The sequence below is a fragment of the Bombus vosnesenskii genome, unplaced genomic scaffold (genome assembly GCF_011952255.1).
Source record: "Bombus vosnesenskii isolate JDL3184/JDL3185 unplaced genomic scaffold, Bvos_JDL3184-5_v1.1 scf7180000013379, whole genome shotgun sequence".
Lineage (NCBI taxonomy): Eukaryota > Metazoa > Arthropoda > Insecta > Hymenoptera > Apidae > Bombus > Bombus vosnesenskii.
The window spans coordinates 1,730,568-1,753,147 of NW_022883009.1; the positions used below are offsets into that span (position 1 = coordinate 1,730,568).

At 37.0% G+C, this 22,580-nt stretch overlaps 1 protein-coding gene across 1 annotated transcript; it reads left to right on the forward strand.

Moving 5' to 3' along the window:
* Positions 1-521: 521 nt before the first annotated feature.
* Positions 522-9,968, forward strand: LOC117237557 (triokinase/FMN cyclase-like). Its single transcript, XM_033501639.1, has 5 exons — positions 522-580; positions 887-1,076; positions 1,205-1,274; positions 8,426-8,536; positions 9,838-9,968. Exons 1-5 carry the CDS (start codon positions 537-539, stop codon positions 9,951-9,953), a joined length of 531 nt encoding a protein of 176 aa, XP_033357530.1. The 5' UTR covers positions 522-536; the 3' UTR covers positions 9,954-9,968.
* Positions 9,969-22,580: the final 12,612 nt, after the last annotated feature.

Genomic DNA, 22,580 nt, shown 5'->3' on the forward strand with positions numbered 1-22,580 from the left:
AAGCGAAATATAAGAAAAGTCATATATTTTTCGTTTAATCAATATTTTAATTATGAAGTACCGGAGGAAAATTGTTTCAAAGTCGTTTATTTTGTTTTAAATATCGTTCCGAACCATATCATCCAAAAATATTTCTATTGTCAATTTGTTTATGGATTCACTTTTGTTAGGCTTAATTTGACTGGATTATTTTCGTGACGAGCGACTTCAGTTGCCTGTGGTATCTAAACAAAGGTATCGTGGCGAGCGACTTTAGTCGTCCGTGGTAGCGAGAGTGTTTTAAACAGTTCCATTTTCATTATCTTAACGAAATTTTCGTAATTTCCCAATTGTCACGTGCTTTTAATATTTATTCAAATGCAATATAGTAGCACTTACAAAACTAAGATTATCAGAAGTTAACATATAATCGGAGTTAAAGATATTAATCAATTTTAATACGTTTCATAGATATTATTATACGTTAATAAATATATAAACATAAAGAAAAATTACATAAGTCGTTGCAAGCTAGTATGTGTGACGTTCGAGTATCAATGAGATTCATTAAGAAATGGTGTAGTTTCGCTATACACAAAGTGTAAAGAAATACTCGATGTTATCTAATTGCATTTCGCTTAACTGGTTAACATTCATGATAAATACATATGTGTTATTTTGAATACAGACAAGCGATATTTTATTGCGCGATCCCGCTGCGATCATATGTTTTTCTTTGTTTTCCTGTTAAATACGACAAAGTCAGATATACGATCGCAGTGGAATCGCACAGTAAAGTGTAGCTCGTGTATATTCAGGGTTATTGGTGTCTTTATTGCGATTTCAACGTGTGCGATAACTCTTGACCTCTGAGTGAAGATTAATCTTGAATGTTCTTCGTTCACAGTACGCAGAAGAACGATTTCGTGAACAGCTACGTTTACTTCAGTGTGTATCCTACGAAAATTTTATTCAGAACTATGAAGAGTTTAGTTAACGAAGTTAATAATGCCGTCACGGAATCTCTTTTTGGATTATCGTTTGCATTTCCGCAATTGGAGTATCAAGAATCTCATAAAGTCGTTTTGATGCCAAACGTACGTACATAACCTTGAATATTCTGTATGAAACAAATTAATACGAATAACACCTAATGTTGTCATGATTTTACTATATATGTTGGCGTTTCCATGAACAATCTTACTAATAATTTGCTGTATTTTAGCTTCAAGAACGGAAACATAAGGTATCCCTGATATGCGGCGGTGGAAGTGGACACGAACCTTTCGCGGCTGGTATGCGCTTATTTTATTTTTTAAAAAATCGGAACACTATATGCATGTTATTATGTATTATGAATACAATTTTATTTTGAGTCATATCATACTTCTTAAATGCTAGCAAGTATAAAAATAAATATCCTACTTGGATTTATTAATTTCATTTAAATATATTAAATCAATAACTTAATGTATTTTATGTAAGATATAAGTAAATAAAACTGTAATTCATTCAAGGGAAGAAACAGTAAACATAATTTATTTGCAGTTCGGTATAAAAGTATATGCGTATATAAATTTTCGAAGCGTTTAGGGACTATTAATTATGTAATATAAAAAACAAAATTTTTTAAGGATTTGGGAATTCCTTAATTTTCTAAGAAACTTTCCTACATTATGTAGTTACAAGACTAACGAAACTTAAATACTTAAAGACTATATTGGATACATATTTTTAATATATGGAACATGTTAATTGAATGTTATCTTAAATACAGGGTAGGACATATAAATCGGAAACAATTACAAACGCCTAAATATCTCCGTTATTAATGGTTATGTGAAAAAGCTTCACAGGATAAAGTTATACTATTTGGGGGAGCACATGCAATGATAGATAATGTTTTCTTTGGAAGTCATTTTTTTATGAGATTTCAGGGTCATCACTATTTTATTTATAGGACCACATTTTTTAATACATTAATCAATCCACCTCTGTATAACCTATAAAAAGTATTAACATATTTATATCGAGGATCTATTAGTTTAATAAATATTTTAACTTTAATTTGTCAAATTTAACGTATAAGAAACAAAAAGACTCTTCTATATTAAATTTGATAAATTAGAGTTAAAATATTTGCTAAATTAATAGTTTGTTGACATACATATGTTAATGCTTTTTTTATAGATAATGCCGAAGTAGATTTAATAATATATAAAGGATATGGCCCTGTCCAAAAAAATGGTGATGTCCTTTGAAATCTCATTAAAAAAGTAACTTTCGGAAAAAACATTATGTACCAATTGCATGTGCCTTTTAAAATAGTATAATTTAATTCTGTGAAGTTTTTTCATATTTTGGTGTTCCGATTTATGTGTCCTATCCTGTATATATAATTTCAAATTTGGTGACAAGATTTTTATATTCCTGTTTCATTTTTATTTCTGCTATAATTTTGTATTAAAATTAAAAACTGTTTGTTATACCAAATATATAAAAAGTATAGAATATCAATTATAAACTGTATATGCTAAAAAACAACATATTTATATGTTTATAAATAGATAGTATTTACATAATAATTAAATAATGGAACCAATTCTGTTTTTAGATAGATTTCTTTTCACAGGACTGTTTCTTTTTATAACTTTAATGTGATGTTAAAAAGAATCAAATGTTCTTTCCATAGGATTTAATGTAATCTAGTACCATTAAAATGACGCCTGCTTAAACATTTTTATTTGAATTCAATCCTTTTCACTTTATGCTTTTCTTGATATGTCTTGATTAAATTTGTACCCTGATTTTAATTCATGCTTTTTCCGGTATTTAATTAGCGATTGTCGGCTGTTCTTTAATGTTATTCTCTATTTTGTAGAAAAATGACACCCAATCTATTCGGAATAAACTGGCATTAAATGTATTTATAAGTATAATTATTATTAAACTTCTTGTTGCTTACGGGCCTTTTGTTATGTAAAGTTAATTATCATTGATTATAGTATGTTGAGTTTTGAAACAGACGCTACAATTATCACTTCAATTTTTCCAATAAAAGGTTTAAATTATTTCTACTTTTTCAAATAGTTCATAATCAGTAATATCATTAAATTGTTTCCTTTTTGTTAAACACTTCCTTTAAAAATTGCTATAAATTATAATAAGGGTTTTTATTAATGCCTAAATGAAACATTAATGTAATTCAATGGCACTTTGTAACTACATAAACATAAATGGTTAACGTACTTGGTATAGATTACATTTTTTGTTTGTGATATATAATTGCATTATACTCAAACAAATAACATACCGATAATATTCATATACTTTGAATATGTCCATAGTGTTCTAAATATGAATATGTTAAAAATTATTGTATGACATTAACAAGTAAACATAGAAAAAGAAAACAATTATTCGTGCTTCGTAACATAATATTATTATCTATAATATGTATATTAGAAACAACACTGGTATGAAAAATAAAGTCAAATTTGTGAACACCTTATACGGAACAAAACTCGAAGAAAATCTGCACAGAGTTATCGACGATGGCGAAATTTAACATTTTCTAACAAATAAAATTTAATTGTACAATTTAGATGACCCAGGTAGCTTTGGTTGTTATTTTTATGGCATTAGAACAGTTAGGATGGGCCAAAATTACTTATAAAGTACGAGGAGATACACAATTTAGTTATTGCAAATTTCCTTATATATACAGGGTGGTTAGTAACTGGTGGTACAAGCGAAAAGGGGGCGATTCTACGCGAAAAAAGAAGTCGAAAATATACAATAAAAATTTTTCGTTTGAGGCTTTGTTTTCGAGAAAATCGACTTTGAATTTTCGCTCGGTACGCGTGCGGTACGTTATAACGGATCTCACTCTAGATCGTTGTCTCGATGGAAAAATTAAAAAAAAAAAAAAATAAAAAAAAAATTTTTATTCTATATTTTCGATTTCTTCTTTCGCGCAGAATCACCCCCTTTCCGCTTGTACCACCAGTTACCAACCAGCCTGTATATAAATGAATGCAGTAAAATGCTCATAATTTCTATTTAATGTTAATAGTTTGTAATGTTAATAGGATTTTAATGAGTTGATTAAATTCTAAGTTCCGAACAGAAACGAAAATATTATGATTATTGTCTGTATTTTGTCTATTATTGATTTAGTATGCTGTTTCCATGTGAGTTGTGTTTCTAGGTGGAGTCCTAGGTATTTGACTTGCCACTACGTTTTTGTCATTTTGCTTTCGCTTTTCTTCTTTCTCTAATTTTTTCGAGGATGTCTAATGGAATTATTTTTGTTTGTCTGTTGGTTGATTCAGGTATAGTGGTTGCTCTTGCTGCTTCTTGAATAGTTTCTGTAAATGTTGTTACTGCTTGATCGATGTGTTCAGGTGTTTTCAATGGGATGTTGCAGTTGATTTTGCTCTCAATTATTTTTTTAAATGTTTGCCATTTGGTAGTTTTATTGTATAGCGTCTCTGAATTGCTGTAAAGTATTGGTTTGTTTCTGTATGTAATTATTATGGGTGGGTCGGAGGTAAAAGCTCGAGGCTGGGTGCTGTGTTTAGTTTATTTGCGTTTAGTCCCTTTGTAACTGCAAAATCAAGTAGGTCAGGTATTTTACTCAAGTCTGTCGGTCAGTATGTCGGTCTTCCCGTGGATAATATTTTGAGGTTATTGTTTCTAGTGTAGTTTTCCAAGGTTCTATCTCGAGGCGTAGTGATTCTTGATCCCCATAGTGTGTGCTTTGAATTATAGTCTCCCGCTGCAATATACTTGTCACCTAAATGTTGAAAGTACTCTTCCCACATTTGTGATGTAATTTTGTGTCGCAGCGGTACATATACTGCTGCAGCTGTAATTGGTTGCTACCAGTTTGTACAGTAACGGTGATTGCTTGTATATGTTCCTTACTAACCTGGCTGCGTAAATGATGTTTAATGTCGTTTTTTATTACTACTGCGGTCCCTCCGTGTGCTTTTCCTGAGGGTTGCTTGGTATCATATATGGTGTAGTACGGTATTTTTATGTAACTTTTTGTAGTGAAGTATGTTTCTGATACGAGTGGTATGTCAATATTATTGTTGTATAGGAATGTTTTAGTTTCTAGGGCCCTTTGTTGTAGGCCGTTAGAGTTCCAGGCTGTTATTTTAAGCATGTCTATTTTTATTTTTTGCTCAGCATGTTAGTAAGTAGTTGTAGCATGACTGTTATTTGTTGTGTTTGCTGTCTGAGGACTGCGTTTTGTTCGCTTATCATTTTTGTAAGTATTTCGGTGTTTTTGATTGATTGTTTTAGTAGTTCTTTGATTTCTGTAGCGTCTTCGGTGTTGTTGCTTTGACTCTGATTGTTCATGGGTGTTGCTTGTCTAATGTTTTGCGTTGCTTGCGCGTAGCTTCGGTTTCCTTGGGGATCTGTGTTTCTGCTTATAGCTTTTATTTCCTTTTGTGCTTTCAATGTTGCTTCGTTATCCGTTGTACTTTGTTGTTGTTGGTATTTATCGACTGATCTATTGCGAATTGGTGGAAACAGTTTACGTTGAAGTTGCTTCCTGATTACACATCCTTTACAGCTAGCTGGGTGGTTTCCGTTACAATTATAACATCTAACTTTTTCTATTTTTCCTGTGTATGGGCAGTGTATTGTTAAGTGATTTTTTGCACATTTAACACATGCCGGGCTACTGTTACAATAATTTTTTGTGTAACCGTATCGTTGGCGCCGCATGCATTGTGGTATATCTTTTTTGTAGCGTGGTGGTTCCACTGTTACTATTGTGTTTAGAATTTTTTTGATTTCATAAATTTCCTTGCTATTCATTCTGGGTTCCAGTTCTATTAAGAATAGTGGTAATGGTTACTTCGTATCGTACCTTGTTATATTATTTATTGTTCTTGTTTGATGGCCAATTTTTGCTAGTTCGTGACTTAATTTTTCTGTGTTAATTTTTGGATGTAATCCTCTTATAACTATTTTGTAACTCCTTTCCGTTTTGAACTGGTACGTGTGGTATATAGCATTCTTTTTTCTTAATTCTTTTATCACTTCCCTATAATTTTCTGGGGTGTTTGTTTGGATTTTTACCTGTTCTAATTTTGTTTGTTTTATTGTGTAATTATCCTTTCCAACTATATTGTTTAGTTGATCAATAAGCGGGTCTATTATTTGCGCTTCAACAAATATTGGTGGTGGTTTTGTAATGTTGTGTTGGTTGAATTGTGGTATTGCTTGTTGGGTCATCGTCTAATTTTTCCGTTAGCGAGCTGAAGGAGTTTCTTAATGGTAATTCTTGCAGCCATCGCTGCTTTTCCGTATCTAGATTACCTGTTATTTTTCGTTTTTTATTGTAGCTGGCCACCTTCCAGCTTTCATCCTGTTGAGTTGTTTCTTTATTGGTTTCCATATCAACTTCAATTGTAACTGAGCAGTCCTGTTCTTGGTTTATTTGTTGACTTGTTTTTGATGTGTTTGTTGTTTTATTTATGTAGTATTGTTCGTCCTTGTTAATAATTTTTATCGGTGAGATTTGTTTTTTCATGGTAGGTTTGCTTGTAGTCTTCTTAATAGAAGACACGGGTTTCCACCATTTAGCTATGGGCGTAGCCGTTCGTAACTTTCTCTTCCCCACTCGCCGCACTTTTCTGAAGCACTGTTTTTCACGTCCGCTTAGCTCAGCTGCTCGGGCAGAACTGATCATTTTAATGAAATCCCGTTTATATAAATTTGTATAAAAATGATCCCGGGAATTAAAATATTTTCATTATTCCGTAGCAGAAAATATAAGTTGATTAAGTTCTTAGCTACTGCAAAATAAAATTTGTCTTTAAATCTAATTGCGAAAATCTAATTGCTGTCGTCGGGTCGTTAAATATTCTAAAATATAATGTTATATATATGTTTACATACAAGGTGAGTTACCCAAGATGAAAGCTAAAATATTTTCAATACTGTCAATTATATCAAAAAATGTTTCAAATAAAAGTTGAATGATTCCGAGGAGGACAATGATCGACGTAATTAGTACTTTTGTTTGTTTGTTTTTTAAAAGGAATCATATATTCCTTTATACATTAAACAACGCCAAGTCTAACATTCTCTATAAAAAAATTATCAACTTACATCGAAGTTCATTAGATGTTCTAATTTTTATTTTGCAAAATATGAGTTACAGTATCTCCAAAACAACTTTGCAACATACATGGCTGAACATCTTTTTATAGAGAATATTGAAATGGGTAATTCCATTTAAGAAAACAAATTTGAGTTTCAAAGATCCTCTACGCGCCCACCTATGAAAATGCCAATTACATCGATTAATGTCCATCTAATAGAAGCTATTCAACTTTTGATTGAAACATTTCTCGGCATAATTAACAGTATCTTTTTACATTTTTTGTATACATTGGTTAACGCAACTCTTTATTCCACACAAGAAACTACTAAAGTTGGTTATGTTAAAAAAGTAATTGGTTCAGGAAATATTTTAATAAATTGTGCCTTTGATACAAGGTAACAAAGATAATGAATACCTTCTGAGCTGGCTTTTTGGCATAATTACCAATTTGATAGTTTCCTATGTGGAATAACGAGTTGTACCGATCAACGCATAAAGAAATGTGATTCTATTTACAAGAAACATAGTGGATCTTCATATGTCCTTCAAGTATCTACCTGAGGAAAAAATGAAGTCCTGATGCAGACAAGCGACTTTTATCCGCGCGATATTACTGTCATCATATGTTTATCTTCATTGTTCTTAATTGATAAAATGAATAAAGACATATATGATTTTATGATAAATGAATAAAGATATATCTAATTTTTGCTAGGATGGTTAAATAACCATCATACAAAACGTAATCTTGCAATATTTAGAAATCATGAAGATAGGCGTTTCGTTCTATTTAAAAACAGAAAATAATTTTCTATTCCTGCATTAATATCCTGTTATTTACTTCCTATTTGATTGTTAAATATGAACATATTACAAATTATGTGAATGCAATAGACAATAGAACTTTAACATCGGTTAAGTTGCGACTTAACAAAGTTGCAAAGTTGATTCTCGCAATGAGTAAGATATGATGCAAAAAAATTTGTTCTTACGATTTTGATTTTCAAGCTTAAAAGGCAAGCTTAGGCTCTTTCAGTTAAATTTTCACCGAATCTGATGTGTAGAATTACGTTGTGATAATTTTTATCAATAATATCTTTAAATTCTGTACACTGTACATGTGTAGATATAGTATATCCGGTATAAATGTTACGCACTACTATTTTTGTAACTATTAAAAATACGAAGGCATCTTTTATTATATATATGTAGATGTAATATATATGTACATATGTACATATAATATAATTTTAAATGAATATATAATAGTATGAGTAAAATTAAACAATATAAAATTAGTTTCAAATATTCTTTTAGGTTATGTTGGAAATGGTATGTTAGCTGCGGCTGTAGCAGGCTCAATATACGCAGCACCACCGTCAAAACATATCTCTTATGCCATCGACCGTGTTTCTCAATATAATAATAGTAAGTTGTAAGATTTATAATTTCGTTGGATTTAGACAGAACAAGATGGAATAAATCCAAAATTGAGCATTTCGTGTTATTTACGTTAAATAAGTTACTTTTGTACTGAATATCTGATATTTGTTTCAAGTTGGAATATGTTATAACTAATACGAAAAAAATGTTTAAGTCATCATTTTCCTCTTATCTAAAATATTTGAAAAATACAGATCTTCAAAATGACTAGTTTTTTTACGATTTTTACGAAACTTACCTTCACAATATAGTATTAGATATAATAGACTATTTTGACTTGATTTCTGATATGATTGGTGAAAATGGTACAGTGAGATCGTAAAATAAAAAATGGTGCCAATTTGGTCTGTATTTACAGTCGTATGCGCCCCATACGCACGTAGTCACTCATATCAAATTTTAAAAATCAATTTGTATAATGATTGGTAGTGTAACGATGTATCATAGATCCGGAACACCCAGGATACAAGTAAAGAATGAATTAATATAACTCTTTTACTTCCTAGAAAAATTCTTTTAGATATATTGTAGAGGAACAGCTGGTTCTGAAATCATATCGTTCTCCTCTGAGCTGACTCTTAAATCACGGTTACGAGTTTTGAAACATGTGAACTCTACTCATTGGAGTTTGGTGGATTTTATTATTTCACTATGTCACCTTTGTTTCTCTTACAATTTTTCTTTTTCTTTATTTCATATGTAATTACTAGAGAGAGGACATTGGAAATTTCGAAACACCTCGTATTGTGACGATACATATAAATTTATTTTTACTTGACTGATAATAATTCAATTGCATCTCTGCTTAGATTTTAATTGGTACCATTTCACCATTAAATACTTTGATTATTCCAAAAAAATTTGTCAAAATTTTAGTTCTTGATGAATTAGATACCTCTAGAAAAAAAGGAAAGGAAATAATAATTTCTGGTTTTATTTCGAAAATTTTTATCCCAATTTCGGAAATTTCGAGACTTCACAAAATATCTGATTTAGTTCCGCAAAGTTAAACAGATTTTGTACTATCTTTATTATCTATACGGAGTGTCCAGTAACAGATGATAAAAAATTTCATGCTGCTTCCGTAAGCTTTGAAATATAAAAAAAATATTAGAAAATTTAACTAAAAGTTTAGGCGTTAGGTCATTTCCTTGAATTCAATTTAAACAATTTAGCATACATGATCAGAAGTGTATTATTAATATTATTATCATAAATCTTAAATGCAGTTATATAATGTAACGCATTAAATTATAAAATGTTTTATGTGTATAATATGTTTCTAGCTGGTATTTTGATGGTTGTTCCGAATTATACTGGAGATTGCCTTAATTTTGGAATAGCAATTGAAAAAGCGAGACAAAAGGGTTTGAAGGTAAGAAAAAGGAAAACGAATTTATAAACTGAATTTTTTGATTAATTTTAGCTTCTATATTTTATATGGATAGGATTAATACATCAACGTTTATGTACGTATGTAACACATCGTCGGTTTTTATGGTTCATTTAAGGAGAGGTTTCTTATGTGCATCTAACGCGCGCGTTAGGTCAGAAACATTTTAAAACCCGAATCACGTAAGTGACACTGTCTCGTTGCGAGATCACTGATTTTTACCGTTACAATAGAGAAGCATTCTCTCGTTTTTGCTAGGATATTGTGTGATTCGAGCTTATCCAGGATTTTTAGGCGATATCCTTAATTTGACGATAATATAACATCACATTACCCTCACTCTACAGCTATGTCACATGTGTTATATAACATGAATTTCGTCTTACATCTCCACGCGTTGTATCTACAATACTGTTCCTGCATCTCCAGTTGTTTGTAGTATGAGTTACGACGTCACTAGTTCAGCAACTATACTATATCCCTTACTATCAAAGGATTTTTATTCTCTCAATCTAGTAATGTTGGGTTTTTGACCGTTCTTAATGCAGCGTGTGCGTTGGACGCATCTAGAAAATCCGACCTTTAGATTTGCTTTAGACGAACAGAGCGACTAATCGATCTCCCTCATTTTAGTAAAATAAAAAATAAGATTGTAACCGAACATTCATTTGCTGTTCGGTGAAACATTCAAATATCTGAATGCTCTAACAAAGGAATTTTCATACCTAGTTCTTACAGATTTAAATGAAATTTGATATGTATATAAAATATAACAAATCTGTCATTTCAGCCTTAGATGATCAATCAATTTTGAGAAAAATGTATTTACAATTTGAAAAAATCCTTAGACATAGTCCATACCTTTAACATCATACCCTAAGATGGGATAGTGGAGGCCTTTGAATTCTTCGAGGTGCCTCCTTACCTTATTCGTGTTATCCTGTCCTACCTGAGCGACAGGTGGGACGGTACACCGGTAGGGATGAAGACGGATGGCGACCCGTCGAGCGCGGTGTTCCGCAGGGTTCTGTTTTGGGAGCGATTCTGTGGATCATCAGCTACGACGCGATGCTTCGCTGTCTCATGACTCCGGACACAGGCATGGTGTCTAACGCTGACGACACGTTGTTCCTGGCCAGGGGACGTTGGTGGTACGAGACATTGCGTCATCGTTGTTTGCGCGGTACGTACCATACGCAGGCTGGGCTTGAGGGTGTCCGCAGCCAAGTCGGAGGCTATCTGGTTTTATGACTGGCGGCGTAGGGGGGCCCCTCTGCCCGACCTGTGTTTGGATATAAACGGGGAGGACATCGAGGTAGGGCTTCAGATGAAATACCTGGGCCTCACCTCACGCATTTCAGGCACTTGGTCCCCAAAGAGACGACGCCAGCCAACGCCTTATGTAGTTTGCTACCAAATATCGGTGGGGCTGGGGTCGGAGTGTGGCGACTATATGTGAGTTGTCCGTTCTCGGGTACTATACGGGGCTCCGGTGTGGGCAGAAGATCTGATGGCGAGTCGTCGCAGTCTGATTTTACTGAGGAGGCTGCATAGGACGACCGCCATCAGGATCATAAGGGGATACTGAACGGTATCTTACGCGTTGGCGTATTCACCGTTCCAGCTCCAGGCCTTGGCGCTCCGAGGGGTGTACAAAAACCTGAGAGGCCTGGTCAAACCAGAGAAGGTCAGATTCAGAGCCACCGGGCCGTTAGATCGGTCCTTCCGAACTGGGAAGTTTGAACGAACCGCGAAGGGCTCCCGTTATCATTCCGGATGACACAGTTGTTCGCTGGGCATGGAGTATTCGGTGAGTCCCTGCAGAAAATTGGAAGAGAGGTGACGAGCATCTGTCATCACTGCGGAGAGGGTGAGGACACGGCTGAGCACACGCTGGAGTTTTGTCCAGCATGGGAGGCCCCTCGCAGTGTTCTACGACAAGCGATTGGCGAAAGTGTGGATCCCTTGGCAGTGGTAGAAGGTGGTGCTGAGAAGGAAACAGAAGTTCCTCACAGTCCGCTCCTATTGCGAAGAAGTAATACTCGCAAAGGAGCGGGCAGAGTGGGAGAGGGTGAGAACATCCCACCCTTGTAGGGTTCTGCACCGAAGAGCGGCCCCGCACTACCCTAGGTGGTCATAGTGGCCAACGAGCAGGCGGCTCCAAATGACATAGGAACCGCTGAGGAGGACACGTGGGACCGGTGGCGATCCCAGCTGATCAACGAGGGAGGCGAACATCGGGGCGCGGAGGCGGTCCTCCCAAACTGGGAGGCATGGAAAAGCCGCCACGGCCTCTCGCTCACATTCAGAATGACCCAGGTGCTCACCGGACACGGCGTGTTCGGCGAGTTTCTGAAGAGAATCGGACGAGAGACGACAGACATCTGCCACCACTGCGGAGAGGGCAGGGACACGGCGCAGCACACCCTGGAGCTCTGTCCGGCGTGGGAGCTGCCCCGCTATACTCTGCGACACGCCATAGGAGGAACATTGACCCCCCAGCGGTTGTAGAGGCGATGTTGAGAGGGCCACAGGAATACGAGGCCGTCCGCCTCTGCTGCGAGCGAGTTATGCTCGCAGGGAGAGAAAGAAAAACTCTCACCCTTGCAGGATAAGACGATGGAGAAGGATGGCAGTCAGACGACCTAGAGCCGCTCCACCGCCGTCCAAACGGACCGCGCCTGGAAGGAGCGACAGCGCTAGGAACAATGACCCCCCCCCCCCTAACGCCAATTCAATAGTCAGGAGGTACTAGGATTGGCTCGAACAAGGGGACGCGAGAAGGGGGAGCAACAGAAGTTAATTCATAAGAGGTTCCTGGATCACTCCTGTCACATGCGTAGGATGGTCATCGTGGAGCTTTCGTCGTTAGGAGTCCGACACTACTCTGCTGTTACGCGATTGCTGCAGCAGCGAAGTGTCCATGAGCATTTCTCCACGTACAAAAAAAAAAAAAAAGGTGGTCATAGTGGCCGACACGCCGAGGAGGATCTGGGATGTCCTCAGACTTGCACGACGGCCCAGAGGATAGCGTTGAGAGTGGTAGTCCCTCTGAATGCCCAAACTAGTCCTGAGGAACAGCTCCTTCAGGATGGGAGAGGACGCAGGAGTGGTCCGGCAGCAATTCGAAATCTTTTCTGTGAAACTGTTTATTAATAATAAATAAAAAATAATTGATAACAAAATATGCATAAGATAATTCAATGAATTATTTTATTATTATTATTCATGAATAATTATTATGAAAAGAAGTTCTCACAACTGGATTCGGTCCGGGTACAAGAAATTAGATGATCTATAAGCCTACCATTTTTTAAATAATATCTATTATTTTATTGGATTTCAAAATTGAATTACATCATTACATATTTTATATTTATAGTCTTAATAACTAAAATCGTTCTTGTAGACTAGTTTCATATTTTGGAGATTTGATATATATCTTGGGTTATTTTTCATTTTTTTGTTCACCTATATTTCATTTTTGTCTTTATTTCTAGATGGGTTATTGGCCATAAGAATGACGATTGTCTTGTATGACTTATCAAACAACTTATATACTATTTCAAGCCTAAGGTTTGTGAGCGGTATATCTATATGTCGGATTTACATTAGAATTAGGGTTAGGGGCGTGAAACGAATCTTCGTTTGGATTACACATTGTCGTTATGAAATAGAGAAGACATTGACTAGTGCAAATATGATTATCATAGTATTGGACAAGTAACTGTGGTAATTAGATATCCGAGAAACTAATGACAGTGATCCTAGGTTCAATAACGAATCCGCGGTCAACGGGATGATAGATGTACGTGCTCACAAAAATCTAAGTCGGACTCTTTGTTAAAACATGGAATATCCACCGAGCGTACAGACACTAAGTAACTCGCTAATACAACCTCACGAGAGAATGACTTTCCATCGCGATGATGCTGCAGAGGAAAACTATGGTGGGGTGTGTCTAAGGACACGAGATCATCGGATTCGTCGAGGATAGCTTTCGTTTTGAAAGTGAGGAAAATTGACGTTGCTGTTAATTGGTCAATTTCCATGTTGGTGGCTAAAAAATGATGCTAGCCATCCTTGGGGGAAGGTTGCTAGTGGGAAACGTCGTTCGTTGAAAAATAGATCTCCCCTATCTTCCCGTAGTTGGGACAAAGACTGTTTGTCTGTTTGAAGGCTTAGGTAACTAGATCTTAATGTTTATAACGACCCTCAGGCTAGCTGAACATGTACTGTGGAGATGCATCTGGTAATCGTCGGCATCATACCCGAAGAATAGGGTCTGCGTATGGCGAGCGACAGGACAGAAACCGGTGGAATGTTTACTGTCTCGTGCCGCTACAAATATTTTTTTTAAGGAGAGCTATAGAATTACTCCATACCTTTGTTAGACAAAGCGTTAATCCCGTGACCGCGGCTACGTTTGGCGACTGGCTGTCGCCTTGAGCCCAAGTTCATTATCACAAGTCTCGAACAAGTACAATCGAAGTGAATAACTACAATTGTTTAATTACAGCTATGGTAGACTCTAGATTACAATTTTGCGGGATTATCCAAAATTCCAAAGGCTCCGGTGTTCTTTCATCTCCGACATACGTATAGGACGAAGTTATTCAGAATGTTGACCTTGAGAACATACTTTAAGCTCATTGAAAGGGATGAAGTGTTTCCTTTTCTATAAAACTACCGTTCTTTTATACCGTGCCATGTAGGAGTATCCACGTGGCTTTGTTGAAAATTGAAATTTTCTATTCTGTTTGGTGCGTTTTTCGGTTTCACTTTTACTTATAACTTATACTATAACTTATACTATAATGCTATATAAGGCCATATTAAAACCTGTTTGGACCTATGGGATCCAATTATGGGAAACAGCAAGTTTCCAATTCCAACCTAGAAATTTTTCAACGATTTCAATCGAAAACTCTAAGATCCTTAATAGTGTAATAAGGAAAATCAAGATAGAAATTTTTTCCCGATTGCTTACAATTTATTAATATTAAATTGAATATACAAATATAAATTGGACAAAAAACGATATTTATTTAACAGAAACTAAATGCAATACTCGTATCTATATCAAATAACTTTACAGTTATTTAGCCACTCTCCTCACAACGAATCTAACACACACTCTCTCTCTCTCTCTCTCCCTCTCTTTCTCTCCCTCTCTCTCTCTTTCTCTCTCCCTCTCTCTCCCCCTCTCTCTCTCTCTCTAACAACTCTATCAATTCTCTCGACTCTACTCTTCGGTGTCTCGATTAACTCTAACGACTCTACTCTTCGACGACTCGATTAGCTCTGACTCTCGCAATACGCACACTTTTCGACTCGTACACTCTGACCTTTCGGTCGTCCCGCCTTGAAAAACGAAACCGTCCTTCTCGTCTAACGTTGTCTATTGTTTTCCTCATACCTATGTAAGAACTAGGTGACTTTAGTCACGTAGGCACTCTTAAATGTAAACGAACCACAGAAAGACGACGTACACGGTTTTTTCTATTTTCAACCGATCTCTACCTTATTTTTTTTTTTTTTTTTTTTTTATCGTGGAGAAATCCTCATGGACACCCGCTAGCGGGTAGTGTCGGACTCTTACCGACTAAAACTCCACGGTGGCCTGTCCTGACGCCTGAGTCGAGATGCACCCGGGATCTCTCCCGAATTACTACCGGTTACCCCCGGGCATCTATCTCTCCTTTCGTCGAAGGGAGGCGTCCTGCTCTTCTTGGACCGCTAGGGGGACCACGCCCCCTAGCGCCTCGCTCCTACTGCGTCGTCCTGGGGACCCCATCCCCTGACGCCTCTTCCTGGTTTCTTCGCGCTCCTACGGCGGCCACGGCGGCGCCGGTGGCGGTGTCGTGTAAAATTAAGGTAAAAATAAGGAACTTGTTAATTTCCGAAAAGGAGATTAAGTTCTTTTTATTTTTTTACTCAATTTATACAATTTTTTCGGTTCGCGATGATACACTTTCGATGCTTGGATTAGTTAAGAATTTCTTTATTAGACTGACTGGATGATTTTGAAGGGAGCATTTATATTCTTCCATTCGTTGGAGTGGGAGAAGGTTTTGTTTATACTTAGTGTAAAATTCGGAGAACGGCTGGAGTGATCGAATGCCACTCAGGCGGCTGAGAACGGGTGCTGACCGGACGGTCACACGCGATAAGGCGTTCGGAATTTCGGTTTGTTATATACAGTTGCTCGAATTTCGTCTGTGACATTCCCCCCTTCTTAGATTGAACTTGATCCCTCAAGTTTTCTTCAGAAGATTTTTGTGGAATCGGACTTGACGTGGCTTGAAAATTACAGCTGATTCCTCCTCTTCATCTGAGTGGTATGTGTTGGTTGGAATATAGATGTTGGGTGTTGAGCCCAGGGTGAGTGGTACTGGTGGGGCTGTCGCATTGTGGCTGTTGATTACAGTTTCATTTCGGCAGCAAAATAAATTGATACATAATTTGTTCGGTATACATTTCCTGATGCATTTGAATACCCCTATTTTGTTTAATCCATATATACCTAGTATGCCTAATGCTATGTACCCTAATATCTGGAGCGTGGTTAGTCCCCAATACTGTATATTTTTAATTCTGTGTTCGAAATTAAGAGTTTCTATCTCGTCGCCTATTTTATCAATCGTTGTTTTATAGCCTTGTAAATTATCTATTATTTTCGGTGCTCGCTCGAGTTTATCTAATAGATGAGTGAAACTATCGTTTGTTTTGAGCGCTAGGGTTTTTGTTTTGATTTCGTATATGACTTCGTTTTTTGTTTCGCCTATACGCATGTGTTCGTCTTTGTACAATATATCGCAAGAAGTGTTAGCTCTTATAATGGAAGGCTTGTCAAGTTTTTGTAAAGTATGTTTCGTTTGGCAAATTGTGTCTATTTCTATCGGATTTGCTGGTATCGCAATGTAACAGTTGCTAGTTTTGAGCGGTATAAAGCTAATGTCTTCAATCTTAAGTACAGTTATTTGACAATGTTCAATGTGTGGTTTGAAATTTATTATTTCGCTGCGACAATCGGTTCTTGAATTTCTGTCATGGATTGGTAGTGTTTGTTTGCATATAGTGGTTCCGGCTCGATTCTTACAAAGTTTGTTGAAATACTCGATATCAGCGTTTATAAATGAAAGACCTGAAGTTAAATATATCTGATGTTCGACTACTGGAGCCAAAAATACTCCATTTCTTTTACTCGGGATAGGATATACTTGTAATATGTTCCATTCTGTGTTAGAGACTAAAGGTACTATGATTTTGAAAAATATTTTGTCATCTATTGTGAAGATTTTAAGATCACTAATGTCGAGTGTGAATTGAAAATGTTCGGTTTTGGCAGAAATCGCGGTGTTGTACATCTGGCTACCTATTGCCTTGGCGTAATTTTCTATGAATTCATTGGGGTCAAGTATTTGTGGACTAATTATTCCTTGTTTGCCTAATATCATGACGTTAAGTATTTCATCTAATTGGAAGTGTAAAGTTTGCATCGCGGTGTCGACTTTCATGATCATCTTAAGCATAGATCTATCGATATTTGCCTGCTGTTGTAATTTTAATATATCACTATATGATCTCTCTAAGTGGTTTAGGTTTTCTGAGTTTACAATTTTTCTAATAAGTGCTGTTTGATTAGCTATTATGGTCTTGATTTTATTATTATCATCGAATAGTTTGTCCATATTTTTGTTTATGAGCGTAAGATCATCATCGTCGAGAGTCCCGAACAGACTTTTCTATACGGAACCTATGATGTTAAGCAAACCTCGTGTGCTCCGGGTATGTGTTAACGCTTTCAAGTGTTTTGCGAGTTGTTTTAGGTTATTGATGCGATTTTGTAATCCGCCTAACTCTTCGACGTATTGTTTGCTGATTGCACGTGAGTCTATTGTTAATTTATATGATTCTATTGCGCTTATCTGTTCGTATATGTCGCTAGTGTCTAATCCTACTATTACATTGGCAGTGTCGCTGTATAAATATCCTTTTCCTATGTTTTCTACGAATACAGAGTTTCCTTCTAATGGTGTAATATTTATTTGCGCGGATACTATTCCGGCAAAGAGGAGCGTCGACCTGGAAAGTAAGGTTTTAAACGATTACCGTGTATCTTTTTGTCTTGAATCAGATAGTATGGAGTACATACTTTATCAATCGTGTACGGTCCTAACCATTCCACATCAAGTTTATGCCTTTTATGATCGTTATGTATTAAAACGGAGTCTCCTTCTTTGAAAACTGATTGAGGTTTTATAATTTTACGTTTTTGATCGCGCTGATATCGCTGTTTACTTTTGATCAATGTTTCGCGAGCGTGTCGGAGTCTAGAGTCCCATTCCTTTTTGCGGAACGTGACTTCGTCTGCGTATGTGCGTTGGGGATTCTTGGATATCGTGGAGGGAAGATTGGCTTGGTGTCCGAATGTGAGTTCGAATGGCGTGTAACCAGTAGAGTCGTGTATCATTGTGTTATATGCAAGGCATACAAAGTTAAGTTGATCGTCCCATTCTTCATCCGAATTTCGCTGTATCGATTTTAACATGTCTGTTATTACTGCGTGTGTCCGTTCTAACGATCCGTTACTTTGTGGGTGGAAGGATGTCGTTTTGATATGTTTGATTTTGAACGCGTCTTCGTACTGTTGCATTAAACTAGATATAAAATTCTGTCCGCGGTCAGTTAATATCTTTTTTGGAGCGGAAAAGATGTAAATGTAATGATTCAAGAGTGCGTTCCAAATTGTTTCCGTTTGCTGAGTTTTTAGTGGTACGAGTATTAAGTATTTTGTCAATTCGTCATGTATGGATAGAATGTACTGATTGCCTTTTTTCGTCTTTTTCAGTGGGCCTAATAAGTCCATAGCAATTTTATCGTTTGGTTCGAGGGGTGTGTCGGTGATACAAGGTTCTTCGCGCGGTCTGATACGTGTAGTTTTAGATGTTTGGCAGGTGTCGCATGATTCTATATGTTGTTGTATACGTTTCATCAAATCTGGTACTCTGTGCCGTTTACGAATGCGGTCGTATGTCTTTTGTATACCGGGGTGTCCTACTAAATCGTGATTTTCTTTCAATAATTCGTCTATTTCTTCGTCGCTATATGTTTGAATTGGTTCCCATGCAAAATTTAATTCTTTTACGGTGTCGTTCAGGAATAGTAAAATTTGTTTGATCGCGTTCTTTTCGGTCTCTGTGAAACTGTCGTCGCCTATACCTATCTTTTCGTTTATATGAATAATTTCGTTTAATTTAGTTAACCATTCGATTCTGTCGTAATTTCCTAGCTCTGCTTTGGATAATTGATAGAAAGATTTACGGTTCGGAGTCATTTTGAGAATTTTGGGTAACGCGTCGGTAGATTTTTCCCAATCGTGATATTTTTTATCGAGTTCTATGTTCAAATTTTCGCGTCGTCTGGTCAGAACATGTATTCTAGATAGTGCGTCGGCTGCAGTATTATCTTTTCCTTTCGTGTATTCTATGTCGTATTCGTATTCTTCTAGTTTTAATCGCCATCTCATCAAGCGTGATAAGGGGTCTTTGCAATTCTGTAACCATTTTAGTGCTTGGTGATCGGTTCGGATGAGGAATTTCCGTCCTAACAGATATTGTCGGAGGCGTTTCACGGTCCATACTATTGCTAAAAGTTCTTTTTCTGTAGTGGAATAGTTTCGTTCCGGTGGGTTTAGAGTTCGCGAGATATAACAACATGGATGTCCGTCCTGTAATAAGATTGCACCTATACCTTCGTTACTGGCGTCAGTCGTTAATGTGAATGGTTTCGCAAAGTCTGGGAATTTTAGTACGGGTGATGAACAGAGTTTGTTTTTTAATGTCTGGAATGCTTCCTGGGTTTTATCTGTCCAATGAAATGGTGTCTCCTTTTTTGTAAGTTCGGTCAATGGTTTCGCGATCTTAGAAAAGTTTCTGATGAACTTACGGTAATAACCTGCTAGTCCTAAGAACGATTTGATGTCTGTGGGATTACGTGGCTGTTTGAAATTGCTAACGGCTTCTAATTTTTTGGGATTTGGCTTTACACCTTCGGCGGTTACTATATGTCCAATATATTCTAATTCTGGTTTGAGAAATTCGCATTTGTCCGGCTGTATTTTGAGTCCGAGTTCGCGTAGGCGTTGCAATACTATCGCTATTGTGCTCTTCAATCGACTGTCCGAATATTATAATGTCGTCCAAATATACGAAGCAATGTTTATTTATGAGTCCTCTTAGCGCGGTATCCATCACGCGTTGAAATGTTGCAGGTGCATTCTTTAAACCGAATGGCATCTTATTGTAATGATAGTGTCCTTGTGGAGAATGCTGTGTACTTTTTAGAGTCTATGTCCATTGGGATTTGGTGGAATCCGGAGGATAAATCGAGGGCTGAGAAGAATTTTGCGTTGCCTAGTTGGGATAGTATGTCGTCTATGTCAGGTAATGGATATGCGTCCTGGTCCGTTAGTTCGTTTATTTTTCTGAAGTCTATTACAATTCGCCATTTCTGTTTCCCTGAGGCGTCTGCCTTTTTTGGTACTACCCAGACTGGTGAATTGTAAGGAGAATCAGATGGTTCTATAATGTTCTTTTGTAGCATTTCGTCCATTTGTCGTTTGATTTCTTCTTTATGGCATTCAGGCGGTCGGTAAGATTTTGTGTTAATGATTTTATTTTCTTTTAACGTTATTGTGTGTTTAGCAAGATTAGTGCATGGTAATAAGTCGGTCTCTAGATTGAATACGTCGAGGTAGAACAGCAATATCTTTTCGATTGGTTCACGGAGGGGTTTCTCTATATGCGAAAGTCTAACTAAATCTTTAAACGTGGAGACTTGATCGTACGTATTTGAATTTTCGATAAAATTAGTCATTTTGGCTGGGCACCCACCACCATTGATAAAGCATATCGTTGTTGGTTTTCCTTCCAGGTAGACTGTTTTTGACACTGCTTGTTTTGGAGGTACGTCGTTTTCCTGTTGCAATAAAAGTATATTATTGTCAAGTTTTAATTGTTGATTCGAGCGTTCAAATTTGAATTTAGATAGAGCTGGCAAACCGAGTATGCCGTCTTCTATAATTGGAAAGTTGTCTTCTACCACAAAAAATTCTAGAGTTTTGCCAAATAGTTTTATCAAAGCGTGTTCGTTGGTTTTAAATTTAGAGTGTCCCATCGAGAATTTCCGTTCTTTTGTTATTCTTGGTCGTAATACGCATCTTCGCTTGAGTATATTAATTCCTGCTCCGCTGTCAATGAGGAATTTATGTCGCTGTCCGTCGGATCGTAAAAGTACTGTGGGTAGTCTTCCTGTTGTGGCGTTAATTCGTAGGTCTGGTCTATTGGTTCCTCTATTTCTTCCTTGTGTGTCTCGAGATTGTGGACTGCTGGTGGTCTCGGAAATTGGCTGGGTGTTCGAAAATTTTTACATTGACTGGTTGCATTTGAAGCATTTTAATTGTGTCCTTTGGGCAAGTGGTATTTGTTCGGTTTGTCGGAAGCTTCTTGGCATTGGATTGGGTGTTGGAGTTGGTTTTTTAGTGATCGGATTAGGATTATTGGTTGTTAGTCGTTGCTGCTCAGGGAGTCGTAATCGTTCTATTGGTTTTGGTCGTCGATTTCGATCTTCCCTGAAGAATCGCTCGATGTCGGTGGCTTTCTTTTCGGCTTCAAGGATATTGTATGGTGGATTGGCGAGTAGTAATTGTCCTATTTCGCCTTTCAGGCCTCGGATAAAATCGATCACGGAGTCTTTTAAAATCCTGTCGTTCATAGCTCGTCTAGTAATTTCGTCACGGTATTCGTTCGTTATACTGTATTGTAACTTATTGAGCGCTCTGCGGAACCTGATGATATAATTTTGCACACTTTCGTCGTGACGCTGTCTCGTTTCGCGTAGCTGGTCTTGATGTTCTCTAACAGGGTCTTGGGTGGCTACGTTTCGTCTTAGGGCATCGTACAGGTGTCCGTATTCGTATATCGGTATATTGCAGATGGCCATTGCGGCTTTACCCGCGATTTTCCCGATTTTGATCATTTTTAATAGTAGCGTGGGTTCGCTACACATGGCTCGTAATTCGCGTACTTCGCGTATGAATTCTTCTACTCCGATATTGTCTTCGCCGTTTAATTGCGGAATACATACTATCGCGTCTTTGGCCCGTAAGCTCGGAGAGGCGAATTGCGGTGGACGGTCTTCGTAAGAGGGATGGTTGCCTTCTTCTGTTCGAATTGGAACGCATGGTGGGGAAGTTCTATCTCTCGCGGCAACAGATTCGTCCATAGTAATAAGGGAGCCTAATTCTGTAGTAGCGTCGCGTCCTATTTTTATTTTAGAGATATTTTTGCCTAATAGTTCTATTTCCGCTGCACGCTTCTTATTTTCACTGTCGGCCGTCCGTTGTGTCTCTTCTACACGTTGTGCAAGAATTTCAATTTGTTTTTGTATCACGTCGAGTATGGCACGAATCGAATTGTCCGTACCTCCGTTTGTAGAAACGGTTTCAATAGTTTCGACTTTGTCTTTTCGTGATGTGGGCATGATTCTAATTGAGCTTATTGAGTCTGAACTACTGTTGCTATTTGGACTCGAAGCGCTTGAGAAACTAAGTTTTCTCACGCGGTATCGTGA